The 14179-nt window shown below is 60.6% G+C and overlaps 1 protein-coding gene across 1 annotated transcript in view; it reads right to left on the bottom strand.

Annotated features, from left to right (window-relative positions):
- GPC1 (glypican 1) overlaps positions 1-14150 on the bottom strand; it is a 26774-nt gene extending 12624 nt beyond the window's left edge. The window contains exon 1 of the mRNA XM_006082992.3: positions 13746-14150. Within this exon, the coding sequence (XP_006083054.1) occupies positions 13746-13911 (166 nt within the window). The 5' untranslated portion in view covers positions 13912-14150. The remainder of the gene's footprint in view (positions 1-13745) is intronic.
- Between the last annotated feature and the right edge of the window lie 29 nt (positions 14151-14179).

The raw sequence follows: 14179 nt of genomic DNA, 5'->3' as shown, positions 1-14179 counted from the left end.
TGCCCCGCGCCCCCTCCTGCCGCTTGCCTGGCAACAGCCCACAACCACTCGCTTCCCTCAGCCCTGTGACTACCAGGTGCCCACTGGTGGGTGCTGCTTCCCATCTGGCTGGGAGACAGCTCCCCCCCCCCCCCGTCCCCCTCTGACACAGCTTGCACGGGGTGTCCTGTGCTCAAAGGACCCAGGGTCCATTGAGGGATGCTGATGAGGCTGGGGGGTGGGTGACGCCAAGTTTCTCTCCTGGATGGAGAGTGGTGTCTGACCACCTGGGAGTCCCCTCTCCCACTGACAAGGACCAGATCCCCTCTGCTGTCTGGGTACTCAAAGGCCACCGCCAGTCTCTCACTTCCACCACCTAAGCCTCCATCCCGAGGTCCTGGATCTGCTTCCCTCAGGAAATACTAAGCCCCACTTGACCACAGTCTCCCCTAGCTCAGCCCCCACCTCCTAGGTCACCCTTCCACACCTGGGCCCCTCCCTGGACCTCATGATGGCTCCCATCAATACCCTCCACTCCCTGTAGCCCCAGCCCTGCCCTTGCCTTCACTGTGCCTGCCAGCCCCACTGGAGAAAACCATCTGCTCACCGCTGAGCCACCCTCCCCTCAGTGCAGCGGTCCAGTGTGTGTACCCCCTCAGCCAGCCTGCACATGGGGACACGGAGAGACTTGCTGGACAGGCCGCTCTTGAGCCAAGTGCCCTCGCCAAGGAAGGACACAACACCTAAGACCCTGGAAGAAGGGTTTCGCCAGGTAGCTCATGTGCTCTCTGTGCTGCCTGGCTCCTCCTCAGGGGACACCAGGTGAGGTGGTGGCCCCATGAAATGTGGGCCTGGTCACAGCTCTGGCTGAGAGGTGGGGCCCCTCCCTTGCCTCTCCACAGCTGCTTCAGGGTTCGCGAGCAGTGCTGTGGCCTCAGGATAAGTAAGGGACCAAGGGGACTCTGGGTTTGCTACGGCGGCACCTGTGACCCCAGGTCTTGGAGAGGGTCCTGGGCCTGTGATGCTCCCTAGAAGCCTCGCCCCAGCCAAGCTCAGCCCTGCCCAAGCTGTGCTGTGGGGGGCACCTGTCTGGAACAGGTCTACACGCCCACCCCTCACAGCTCTCCCATCTAGCTTCCCCTCCCCCCACTGCTAGGGCCTGGGGGCAGCTGAGGAGGCCCAGGGATGGACTGGTGCTGCCCCTCTGCCTTGCCCAAAGGGGACATCCTTTTACTAGCAGCGGGGGATGCTGCAGCTCGGATCCTCTCAGCCACGTTCCCCATAAAGATGCAGTGCAGGCCCATCCATCCACCCTGAGAACGCCAAGCAGGCAGAGCTGGTGCCGACTCTCAGCTGGGCCAGAACACAAAGAAGAGCCTCCGGTGCCACCAAGGGAGCCCCTAGGGCAGGCCTCCAGCCAGGCATGCCAGCCCTGAGCAGTCACCCCCACTTGCTGCTTCGGCTAACACCTCCACCTCACACACCCTGCCGCCTTGCCCCGTCCTCTTCCAAGGCCCAGTCACTCTCCCCTCCTCCAGGAAGCCCTCCCAGGACCCTCTGGCACAAAGCACCTGCCCTCGCTTGCAGCCCTCCCTGAGTCCTGACAGGAGGCACTGCTCTGCCTGCTGTGGAGACTCCCTTCCTTCCTCTGGACTCTGCCCAGCACCCAGGCCAGAGCTGGAGCAGCATAAATAAACATGTATAAAGAAACTATACAGAACCTTTGCCCAGTGCTGGCATTTAAGGAAACAACATAACACCTTCATGGCCCCAGAAACGCAGTCTTAGACTTCTCCCCAGAAACTGGCACCTCCCTGACCTGTGACCCCTCCCCAGAGGCAGCATGACAACCAGCAGTGAGGTTGTGAGGGAACCTACAGGGTAAGTTCCCACCCCATGAGGCGTCTCTTCCTGTCACAGAGGTCTGGCCGAGGTCCTACCCCCGCAGAGATGGAGGGCTCCCTATGTGCTATGTGAGGGTCTCAGCCATCTCCAGGTTTCTGAATCATTTAATCTTCAGTGATTCCTCTTTCCTCTTCTAACATAACAGAGCCAACCAAGGCAGCTAAAGTGGCATGGGATGTCCCTCAGCTTGGAGTGGACGGGGACAGGGCCTAGCACAGCTGAACAATCCTGGCCTCCCACCTTGTCCTTGGATTCCAGTCCCAGGGGAATTCCTGAGCAGGCGGCAGACACCTCCGCCGAGCAAGCTGCAGATGCCTCCTGGAGAGGCGGGCTCTGGCAGAAGGGCTCCTGCCACTGACTCAGCATGGCCACCCAGGCAGCAGGCCATCTCCAGCACGCACCCAGCTCTCAGGTGTGTGGGTGCTCAGGGGGCAAGACTGGAGTGGGGGCACTACAGGTACAGGACAGGACACGGTTAGGACACGATTAGATGGGAATTTCAGAAAAATGATGCATTATCTTTTAGTGTAAAAGGAATTGGCCCAAAAGAATGGAAAGCAGGGACTTCAACAGAACCTCGTACACCCCTGTTCATAATAGCATTATTCACAAGAACCAAATGTGGAAATGGGCGTCCACTGATGGATGCATGATAAACAAAATGCGACTTGTCCACACAACAGGAATTATTCAACAAGAACGGAAGCACTGACACACGCTACGGCCCGATAGACCCCCGAAACACCGTGCCCATGGAAAGGAATGACACACACTGTGAATTCCACTTGTGTGAGGGTGGGCGCCAGGGGCTGGGGGAAGAGAGGGGAGTGGGTGTTTAATGGGGACAGTGTCCTCTGGGGTAGATGAGAAAGCTCTGGGATGTGGTGGTGATGGCTGTACAATGTGAATATGCTTATTGCCACTCAACTGTGTACCTAGAAATGGTTAAGAGGGTGAATTTTGTTACGTATATTTTACCACCAAAAAAGCAAACAACCTCCCTCCAAATATTTGGGATATACTTATACTAAATACGAGAGCCTACTTATGCTAAAATTTTATTTGTTGTTTATTTGACATTAATTTCAGGACATATACCACAGAATTATTCAGTCTGTCTGGAAATGCCAATTTAACTGTAATCTGTAGTCTTATCTGCTAAATCTGACAGCCTGAGGTAGAGTATGGGGAGAACCCTGACTGGAGTCACACAGGCCCCCATCGTCACTTGTGGGCACACACACATGTGCACCCATCCCATGGAGTCACCCTGCTCGCTCGGCTCCCTAGAGGTGGGACCTGTTGTGAGTCCTGGGGGCAGGTGGGAATGTGAAGACCGTCTCATTCCCTGACTTCTCTAGCTCATCTCCTTGGGATAGTCAAGCTGGAGCACCATCTGACTGGGCCAGGTCTCTAAGGATTCAGGGATCTGCTGCCCTGGGTACCATGTCTTGGCCCCCACCCTGCCCAGCCACTCCCAGCAGGCAGAGTGGCACCGGGACCCCATACAGACAGCCCTGGGGCAGTCAGACCTACAGCAGATAGCTGAAGGGATGGAGCCAGCCCCATACCCAGAGAAGCCAGAGGGACAATGACCAGGCCCATATGACTCCTCGGAATCAGGCTGCCAGACCCCCAGGCTCGACCACATGTGGGGTCCCCCTGACACTGTCTCCTGTCCCCCTCTCACCTCTCCACAGGCCCTGCAACATCTTCTGGGGCCTCTGTCCAAGGCTCCCGTCTAAAACCCAGTGCCATTCTCCAAAGCCGCCCGAGAGCCCCTCCTGACTGGTGGCAGGGCTCTGTGCTGGGGGGAGTACTCCCTCACTGTGGGCCGCCCCTCCAGGAGGGGCCTTGGCCAATCCTTCCCCAAATTCCTAACTTCCCAGGGCCAGGGCCAGCCAAGCAGGAACAGAGATACCACGGATGGCCACACCCTGGAAGCATTACTGGGTGCCCAAGGGCAGTCCTCCCCTCCAGCCTGGACCTCCTTCGAGTCCTCACACCCACAGTATGGCTCCTCAGCCCTGCCAGGTGCAGGCTGGCCCCTCCCCACCAGCAGGCACCCTTCCCCACAGCCGCCTCTGGAAGAGAAAGCGGGCTGTCTCTCCGACAGCTGCTCCCGACACCACGCCGCTCTGGGTAGCATGCGTTCTGAGCTGGCAGGGCGAGGAGCAGCCCACTCCAGGAGGCAGGCACTGCTACCTACCCCAATTCACAGAAAAGGACATCGAGGCAAGAGCAGTTCAGCAATCAGCTCAAGGTCACACAGCCAGTGAGTGTCGTGGGAGCACCTTAACTCCACAGGCTGGCTGGGTGCACAGGGCAGATTTGGGCTTCCTCTGGGGACCCACCTCTTTTCTAAGATGACTGCCAGTGAGAATGACTGGCCCTCCGCCAGGGGCATGGCCTGCCAGGTAGCCCAGCAGGTGGCCTCCCTCAGAGCTCCTCCCTCCTTCCTTTGGCTCTGATGCTACCTCCTCAGAGCAGCCCTCCAGCCTTCCCTACATTTTATTTTTGTTAATCCTCACCCGAGGATATTTTTCCCATTGATTTTTTTTTTTTTCTTTTAGAGAGAGAGTGGAAAGGAGGGAGAGAGACACACAGAGAGAGAAATATCGATTGTGAGAGAGACACACAGATTGGTTGCTTCCTGCATGCACTCCGACCGGGCCTGGGGGGAGGGGGGCAGGGGGATTGAGCCTGCAACCAAGGTATGTGCCCTTGACTGGAATTGAACCCGTGACCCTTCAGTCCATGGGCTGATGCTCTAGCCACTGAGTAAACTGGCTAGGGCCTTCCCTACTTTTCTGTGCATATCAAGTGCTCACCAAGGACAGGGCAAGGCCACAGCTCACCGCAAGAGCAGCTAAGCCATACTTGGGGCCCAGCCCCCTTCCGAGGTGGGGAGGGGTCTTACTCTACAGCCCGGCGGTGAAGGGGACAGAGAGTGTGATTGCAAACCCCCACGGACTTGTCTTAATTCATACATTATTTCTCTTCTAACAAATGTCACGCATTGTCACTGCTCATTGTGGTCAGCAAAGCCACAGCTTGTGAGATTTCTGATTCTTGTCTGATCCCTGTGCATTGTTTGTGGCTGCATTTCAGCACAAAGAACAGCACCCGGCACACAGTAGGAGCTCTAGGAACACCTACTGAGTGATTCAGAGACAGGACCTTTCCTCATCCCCATCACTCTACCTGCAGGCCAGGCTCCCACTTGGCCCCAAATGCCTGGAGACCCTTTCTACCCCTGTCCTGGTCCCAGGCTCCTTGGGTGCAGACACCGGGGCTCCACCAGCTATTCCTGGGCCCACGCCTGCAGACCCCTTCTCGGAATTCTGTGACGGAAGCGATACATTATGCAGAGGGTCACGAAAGAAGCCAGGAGCAGTGTGGCAGTTATCAGGTACCTTTATAAATGTGACCTGGGCCACAGAGCTCTCCTGTAGCAGGTCTCACACTGATTAGAATCTCAGAGCTGTGGCAAGTGTAAGTGGTATTTTGAGCCATCTGTTACAAAGGTGAAGGGACAGGGAAGTCTCAGCGGTTCCTATTGGTGACCAAGTCCCAGACACCGAAATGCCACTGTGCCTTGTTAACAGTAACAGGATATGTAGCTTTCAGTTAGAGGTTAGAAAAAAATGGAGATATAATATATCCATTTGGGTGTTGGGTCATTCCAAGGGAAGATGTCAAGACACCTGGAATGTCCTGTGGGTAGCTCCCACCAGGCCCAGGAAAGGGACAGGGATGTGTGGCTGAATTTTTAAGAGTCTTGTCCCTTTAAAATACCTCTGTTGGTCCAGTGTGTCCCACACTCCATGACAACTGGAAACACCAGTGAGCGCCTGAGCCAACGCTGGCAGCGGGTGGCATCATCTTTCTCCCCAGAGCCTGGCGGTGGTCACAGGAGGGTGGGGTGTGCACTCAGGGCCCCAAAGGCTTGAGGATGTACTCGGACGGCATGGCTCACCATAGGGGCCCTGATGGCTACAGGTGGCCCTAGGCATTGAGGATATGTTTAGACACAGGATGGACCTGGATGGCCACCCACAGGCCCTGACAGAGGTCCTCCGTGTTGAGGATGTTGTCTGAAGGTGTGCACAGGCCACACACCTCCACAGATTTAGGCATTGATTGATGATGAGCCCAGAACATGTGGCCCCAAGGTAGACTCGGGGCCACTGTCACCTCCAGGTGGACCTGCCAGGGCCTTGCTGCCCACCTCGGAGGGAGACATGCCGGTCTGCAGCCCAATCCAGGGCCGTCCAGTCAAGTGTAGAGGAGGCTTAGGACACAGACAGTGCCTGCTAGGCCCTGGACTGCTGGGTTTGGGAGGGCTTGGCAGCCCCAACTGAGTTTCTCACTAGACTCATCTTCCGGGAGGGAGGGACCATGGCTTCTCATCTGTGTGTCCCACAGAGGTGAGCAGAGGGTGAGCACATGTGGGTGGATGGGTGGGTGAGTAGGTGGATAGATGGATGGATGGGTGGATGAATGAATGGATAGGTGGATGGATAGATGAGGGTCCTGTACCTCCCAACCTGGCCAGCCCTCCCTCTGCACTCGGGACCACATATCCAACACCTTCAGGACAGGTCATGTGGATGCCCCCCAGTCTCGAAACAAGGCAGGCATGCATGGCCTTGCCCCCACCCACTCCTCCCTCTCAGCACTGGCACCATCACCTGGTGCCCACACTTGGGGCAAACCTGGGCCAGGGCAAGAGTGACTCACTCAGCACGGAGGTGGCAGGGCCTGGCCTGGGGCAGTGAGGTAATGAGGGAGAAGCCACTTGCTTGATGGGTAGGCTCTGAGCCCTGGGGACCCCCTTCTGGGACTCAGTTTCTCCATCTGCACACTAAGTGGTTAGACCAGATGGTACTCAGGGTGCCCTACTGACACCCCCAATCCTGCTCACTCTGGGAGTCTGGGAGGAACCTGCAGGCAAGGGGCCATAGGAGGCCAGGGCTTGGCTGAAAGAGGCAGGGTCTGGGACCGAGGCTTTGGCCAACTCTAGGGTACCCCTGGCAGGTGGGAAAGAGGGGAGGGGATGAAGGGGCCCAGAGATGGGGCTCCTGAAGGACCTCCCCTTACCGGTCCCAGACCCTGCTGTGGCTGCCCTGTCCACTGGCTGGGCCCTGGGCCTCGCCTGCACCCAGATCCCTGTGCTGATAGAGGCCTGCCTCGAGATACGGCTGGGTGGTCTTCACCTAGCACCAGCCCCGCAGCACTGCTTGCTGGTATTCTGTCTGCCTCCTGGCCTCCACCTGGGTCCTCAGGCCAGTTTGCAAACAGCCTGGTTCCCTCCTCTGTTGGTCATGTGTCTTCTGAGACATAGCAGGGGTGTCGGGCAGGGCCCCGGGCCTCTTGGGGACTTAGGTCAGAGCAGGTGGTGAGGGAATAAGATTGATGGAGCCCCCCGGGGCTGCCCTGTCACCCAGCCAAGCCTCCAGAACCCAGGGAGCATTTAGCACAAATGAGCAGCGAGCTTCCCCATGCTGCCGGGTGCCTCCCTCCTCTCCCTCTCCACATCACGCCCCGCCTCAGGGCCCCTCAACCCCCTGCCTGCCCAAAGTCCACCTGGGGCTCAACACCTGTCCTGCACACCGTGTCCCCTGCTTGGAGGCCCTTCTGCTTGCAGGTGGGGACCCTGAGCCTGTCCAAGGCACAATGGAGCCACCGGCGCCGCTCTCAGCCAGGGGCCACCTGATCCCCACAAGGGTCCTAAGGCTGGCCCCGCATTGCCCACCCTGGTTCCCGGACAGGCCACAAGAATGTGGGTTGGGCCAACAGTTACCAGGCTCTGAACACCAGAGTGAGCGCCACCTCACCCCCACACACTTTGACAGGAATGGAGAAGCTGAGAGCCACAGGGGCAGGGGGCTGGCCAAGGACTAAGTGGCAGAACAAAAGCCTGAAGCTGAGGCCACCCAGGCCAGGGCTGTGCCCAGAAGCCTTCGGGTGGGCCAGGGGATGCTCTGACCACCATGCTGTCTGACACCAGGACTGAGCCCCTGGCAGACTCGGGAGGCATGGCGCTGTCTTCAGGAGCCACCATCATTAAGTTCTCAGTGGCCACAATCTCCACCCACCACCCACAAGAAGTGTGCCCCTCCCCTCCCATTAGGGTCATGGGCCCCAGGACCTCAGAAGGTGACCTCACTTGAATATGGGGTCCTTGCAGATGGAACTGGTTATGGTCAGGTCATACAGGAGTTGGGTGGGCCCCTTTGGTAGGATTGGTGTCCTTATTTTCACAAAGAGAGGTCTGGAGGCAGACACAAGATGAACACCATGTGAAGGTGAAGCCAAGGAAGGGACGCCAAGACGACGGCAGCCTCCGGAAGCTGGGGAGGCCCGGCACCTTGATCTTGGACTCCCAGCCTATGAGCTGTGAGATAACACACTTGTGTTGTGTAAGCCGCCTGGTCTGTGGTGTCTATTCTGGCAGCCTGAGGAAGCTGCCACACTCCCGACCCCTGGCACCCGGCCCAGGCCTGGCACAGGGAGGCACTCAGCATACCTACTCCCCAGACTTGGGGAGCACCCCAGGAGGTAGAGCCCGCAGGGTGCATGTGTTGGGGATGCCTGGGGAAGCTGGGAAACAGGGCCAAGCCCCAAGGGAGGAGGCATGAGGAGGACCCAGTTGGCGGAAGGGGGTGCATGTGCCAGGAAGGTGGACCAGCCAGGAGCCGGCCGGGGATGATGCTGAGGCCATTGGCAGACGAGGGGGAGGGATAAGGTTTGCCTGGACTCCCAGAAGCTCCCAGACCCACCTAGGATTCCAGAATTCCTGCCTGGAGAGACTAGGTGTGAGCCCCACACACCCTGAGTCCCCCTGCGTCCCATTGCCTGACGGGGCTGGAGGCCTGGGCCCTGGCCCTGGAGCCTAGCGTCCACCATGTGGGAAAACAGGCCAGCCTGCATCTCGCCCCTGGCTGCCATGTGCTCCCACCTGGGAAGGGGGAGGGGCCTGGAGAAGGGAGGGTGAAAGACTTCAGCACACCCCACTGCACCGCCCCCACCCCCAAGAGATGTCAGGCAGCTCAGGGCACCTGCTCAGGCCTGTTCCTAAACACACACAGGCAAGAAAGTCTGCCAGCTGGCATATGGATGAGGAGCCGGGAGCCGGGGTGGGTGGCCCTGGGCTGGCACCCTCACCCTCATGAGCCTGTGGGCAGTGACCTGACCCCACAGGGCTATGTTGACAGTTAGACACGATTGGGGCTGGCACCTGGTGCTGGGCACAGAGGCATTACATGGGCAGGGGCTGGGAGCAGGCAGCCGGCCTGACGCCTTCCAGGCTCTGACACGGGTCTCGAGTCTCGGTGTGAAATCCCCCTGAACCAAGTCGGGCCTGGGGGAGGAGGACCTGGCTTCCGGTAGAGATGTCCAACTTGTCACTACCTAGGCAGGTCTAGGACTGGGCAGGGCAGACACCGGTGCCAGGTGGTCTCGGCAAGCCCCTCTCCCGGCCTGTCTCTCCAGCCAGGGCCAGCCAGGCCAACCCTGTGCCCACGCGTGGGAGCCCAAGCAAAGGCGTGAGCACACCCACACACCCAGCGCGCTCTCCTCCTGGCTCTGAAGCCCAGCCCACGTGTCCCCAGCCCCTCTCCAGGAGGCCTCCTTAGCCTGCAGGCCTGCCAACCACAGGCTGGCACTGTTTCTAATTAGTGCAGCCAGTGTACCAACAAAATGACCACCGTCTCCTAGGCTTGCCTGCTCCTGCACAAGAAGTTCGTCCATGATTCCCTGGGGACTGGGCCCAGCCTGGTGCTGGGGACGCACGGGGCTTCTCCTCAGATGGCCAAGAGCACACAGCCAGGACAGCCTTTCTGTACACGGGTTACCTGACTCAGATCCCTGGTGCTCAGCAGCAGCCCTCCTTAGCAGGACTGGAGCAGCAGGCCTAGGGCCACCGAAGAGCCAGCCTTCGCTGGATGGGCACCCTGGGGCAGTGGGGGAGGCATAGGATGGCAAGGCCCAGCTACGTGTCAGGCTGGGTGGGGGCAGGTCTGGGACAGGGAGGCTGGTGGGGCTGGCGCTAGGAGGGGTCTCAGGGGAGAGTTTAGACTATTGACACAGTCTAACAACCCGGGGCCAACAAGAGAGTGGTCTGGCTGCAAGCCCCCATTCCAGGCCTCAGGGCTGGGACTGGGCAGCCACGGATGCCACAGGCCTTAGGTCGGCAGACTGGGCTCTGGACCTCAGAGCTCCACGTGGGCTGTGAAGGAAGTAATGTGGCTCCTTTGAGCTTCGGTTTCCTCATGTGTAAAACAGGTGAGGCACTAAGACCCTCACCTGGTGCACTAACTAGAGCCAGACTCCTCGAGTCTGGCTCACAGTGAGGGCTGGTCTCAAGGGCGACAGACACACTGTCACCTGGGGGTCTGGGTGACCTCTGCAGACCCCAGGGAGGAACAAGGGGGAGGATGTGGCCCAGGGTGCCCACGTAGTGCCCAGGCAGCATGTCCCCCCTCCCACAACCTTCAGGGATCGTTGAGACTGTTACCATTGTCACAGGTACAGAAATAGGCACAGAGAGCTGAGCGGGTGGGAGGACAGTGTGGCAGGGCCTGCATCTGAATCCAGGCCCAGGGGACGCCCCACCTCTCAGAGGAGCAGGTGCTGTGTCCAGTACAGAGGCTCCAGCAAGGGGCCCAGGCCATTGCATCACGCAGGTGGCCCTGTCAGATCCTGGCTCCCCTGCCCCTCCTCCCCCACGTACCCCTTCAAGCCCTGCCCCCATGCTGGGGATGATGAAACCTCAGCTCCTTGAATGGCGGGGAGAGAGAGAACAAGGCAGAGCCAGAGGCACAGACCACCTTGAGGACCACGCCAGGCACACGGTGGGCTTCTGCCTTCCGAAGAGGACGGGGGACACAGACCCTCTGGTTTGGGGATAGGCGGTGTCCCGGGTGGCCTGCAAGAGCACCAGGGATCATGGCTGAGGGACAGACTCAGGGTGGGTTCTAGGAAGTGTGGGGAATGCCCAGGGCTTCCGAGTACCCCTCCACAGAACCTGTGCCCACCAGTTAGGTGGTCAGAGTGGACACAGAGAAGCAAAGGTTTCTGCTAAGGGGTCTGCTGATGCTCACCCTGATTGGCAGGCAGTCCCAACCCTGGGGCCAAGGAGCGTGGCCAGGTCTCATCTGGCACTGAGAGTCCCCTGCCCCGGCTCCGCAGAGCCTGGCCCACAGCAGGACAGGCATGAGTCCCCAGTGAATGTTGACCCAGAACCTCCTTGACCCCAGGAGACGGACCAGGTTCTGTGGCTACAACAGGGGAGTATGCAGACCCGTGCTCCCTAACCCCAGGACCCCAGTGAAGGGGCAGAGAAACATAACACATTGTGCCAAGCGTCGGGAGGCCAGGCAGGTGCTCAGGAAACATCTGGGGACCAGAGGCAAAACCTGCCAGTGTGCATTCGTGATTCAGCACCGCAGAGGGATCCAGCCTGGCCCTGCTCACAGCCCTGGCTTCTGTGCAGCGCTCCGGCCTGAGGGAGGGCCGCCTGGGCTGTGTGTCCCCCAGGCCTGCCTCCTCACCTGTAAAATGGGCTGACAGCCATCTTCACCACCACTGGGACCAGCAGTCCCCAAACCCACACAATCTCCTCTTAGAGCCCACCACCAATTCTGCTCCCTTGGGCAGAGGCTGAGCGGCCACCCCAGACCCAAGGCTGCCCTCCCTCCCCTCCAACCACAGGGAGCACCGAGTCTCCATCCCGCGTGACCTGGGCCAGCTGAGTGGGTTGCCATGCTAGCGAAGTCTGGCTGTTGCCCTGCAGGAGAGGGAACCTATGTATATAGCAGAGCTCCCCAAGAACAGCGTGCTGCCGAGGGGCCACCAGAGGGCACCCCGTCCACGGACGCCCGGCTGAGTCACAAGGAGCAGGAGGGGACAGGACTGGTGGCCGCTGCCTTGGGAGGTCACTGTTTCTTTCGTCCCACGTGGCGCTGGCACTCTCCTTGGTGCCTGGACCCCGTTGGGCACTCTGGAGTTGTAGAACTCTTGGGGTGGGGTGGGGGAGGTGCGATTTGGGGAGGGGGCGCGATTTGGGGAGGGGGCCTAGCAAAGCCGCTCTCCTGATGGAGGAGCCAGGGGCACTGGCAGGGAGGTCATGGTCGCTGGCATTCCAGACCCAGAGGAGGGTGGTGCCTGAAACCTTGGCCTGGGCAATGCTTGGACAGCTGCTGGGTCACCACACTCCCCCGCCTGGATGGACAGTGCCCCGCCTCCACCCATCACACACACAGCAATGCACTTTGCTTATTCTCGTCCTACTCACTGCATCCCCCAGCCCACGGGGGGACAATACCCAGCCCTCCACCCCCACCTCGGCCTCTCCAGTTTCCGAGTTCTCTCCTAGCCCTTGGCAGCCACCCAAACCTTGCCACTCTGTCTCTCAGCCTAACTAGGATGGAGGCCTGTGGATGTGAGCAAGTTTAGGATGGACCCCAAGGACACAATGGCTGAGTGGGAGTGGACATGTGGAGGAGGGCAGTGGAGAAGGCTTCTGTCCAAGATTTGGGGCTGGGTGGGTGCAGAGACCCTGGTGGCTGAGGAGGGGTCCAACAGGAAGGCCAGGGACATCCAGGCAAAAGTTCCTCTGTGTGTGTAGGAGGAGTGGTGGTGGTGGGGGGGCATGGAGCATGAACCAAACTGTGTAGAGGGTCTGTGCTGGCTCCGGGTACTGGGGAGGGAGGCAGCCCCTGACAAGGACAGGCCTGTCAGCACAGGAAGGCCCCTTTTGGGGAGGGGGGGTCTCTCAAGGCAGCCTTCTGTGTGCCCACCCCTTCAGGGCCTGGCTATCCCCCAACCCCCAGGTAAGGCAGGGCCACGGACCCACCCCTCATACTGATGCACTCCTCTCTCGTTCAGCATTCCTGTGGCCGTGGCCGGTTCATGTCTCCCATCTCACTGTTTGAGTATGGCCCTTACCTGCCTCGCCCACCCCAGTCTGTGAGGCACACGGGGCAGCTTAATTTGAGGATGAAGTCTGGAGTCTGGGAGGTCCTTAGTACACTACTCCATCTCCCACCCTCACACGCATTGCCTCTGCAAAGCTCCTCAGAATCCAGCAGGGAGGGGACGGGCAGGGCTGTCCGGCAGCTGCGGGGCTGAGGCCACCTGGGAGGGTCCATGCTCTTACAAAGAAAGGACATGGCCCCTGGGCGAGATCCAAAATGCTGACCACCTGCAGCTGGAATCCTCGGGAAGTGGTTCAGAGTGCTAGGCAGGCGGGCATGCCAGGTGGGCACAAGTTTCCGGGAAAGAATCTCTGGCAGGCAGATTCCTGCTCACCAAGGCAGAGATCACTCCCCCACCCCTACCGCCTTCAGGCAGCCTTTGCTGGGGACCCCGCGGGAATCCCCAGCCCACCCCGAGGCGCCTCCCAGAGAGGCCCGCACAGTTGAGTGGGAGTTCCTAGCCCCAGGCCACCGTCAACTGCGCCCCTACAGCCCACTCCAGTCCCGCCGCCGGCTGGACCGAGCCGGTGGCCGAAGACGCCCCGCTGGAGCCCCGGCCGTACAGGGGGGCACCGTGCCGGGGGCGCCCGGCCACAGCCCTGCGAGGACAACTCCAGGGGAAGGAGCTGGCGAGCCTGTTTGGTGCTGGTGGCGACCGAGCGGAGCGTTGGAGACCGGACGCAGAGAGGGGGCAGGGGCTCGGAGGCGAGGGCCCGAGGGGATGCGGGCGAGGGGAGGCGCAGGGGGCTCCTCGGAACTCGGCGGCCGGGCACAGGCGGCGGAATTCGGGCACCCGGGGCGAGTGGCCGCGCACGGCCAACGTGGGTAAGCAAGGAAACCCGGACGCGCCAGGGTCCGGGGCCCGCAGCCCTCACTCACCCGAGATCTCCGCCTGGGGCACATCGCTCAAGCTGAAGCCCTTGGCGCCGTAGATCTGGCGGACTTCGCTGCAGCTTCGGCTCTTGCTGGCAGGGTCCCCGCGGGCGCAGGAGGCCAGCGCAGCGGCCGCGCACAGCAGCCACCAGCCTCCGGCCCGGAGCTCCATGGCGGGGCCGCGGCGACCCCAGTCGCCTGCCGCGCCTCTCTTGGATCCGGTGGGGCCCGCGCAGCCCCGGCCCGCGAAGGGCAGAGCCAAGGTCCCGGCACGCGGCTCGCAGTCGCAGACGGCGGCGGAGACAACAAAAGCCGGAGGCGGCGCAGGGCGCGCGGGGCTCGAGGACCGGCTGCTGGGTCGGGCCGCCCAGAGCGCAGCGGGCGAGCGCGCAGTCCCGGCTCGGCGCCTCCCCCGGCCCGCCCCCGGCCCCTCGGCGGCC

This window comes from Myotis lucifugus, unplaced genomic scaffold (genome assembly GCF_000147115.1).
Source record: "Myotis lucifugus unplaced genomic scaffold, Myoluc2.0 scaffold_5, whole genome shotgun sequence".
In the NCBI taxonomy this organism is placed as follows: domain Eukaryota; kingdom Metazoa; phylum Chordata; class Mammalia; order Chiroptera; family Vespertilionidae; genus Myotis; species Myotis lucifugus.
The sequence above is the reverse complement of the archived record's forward strand: the minus strand, read 5'-3'. Positions and strand labels throughout refer to the sequence as shown.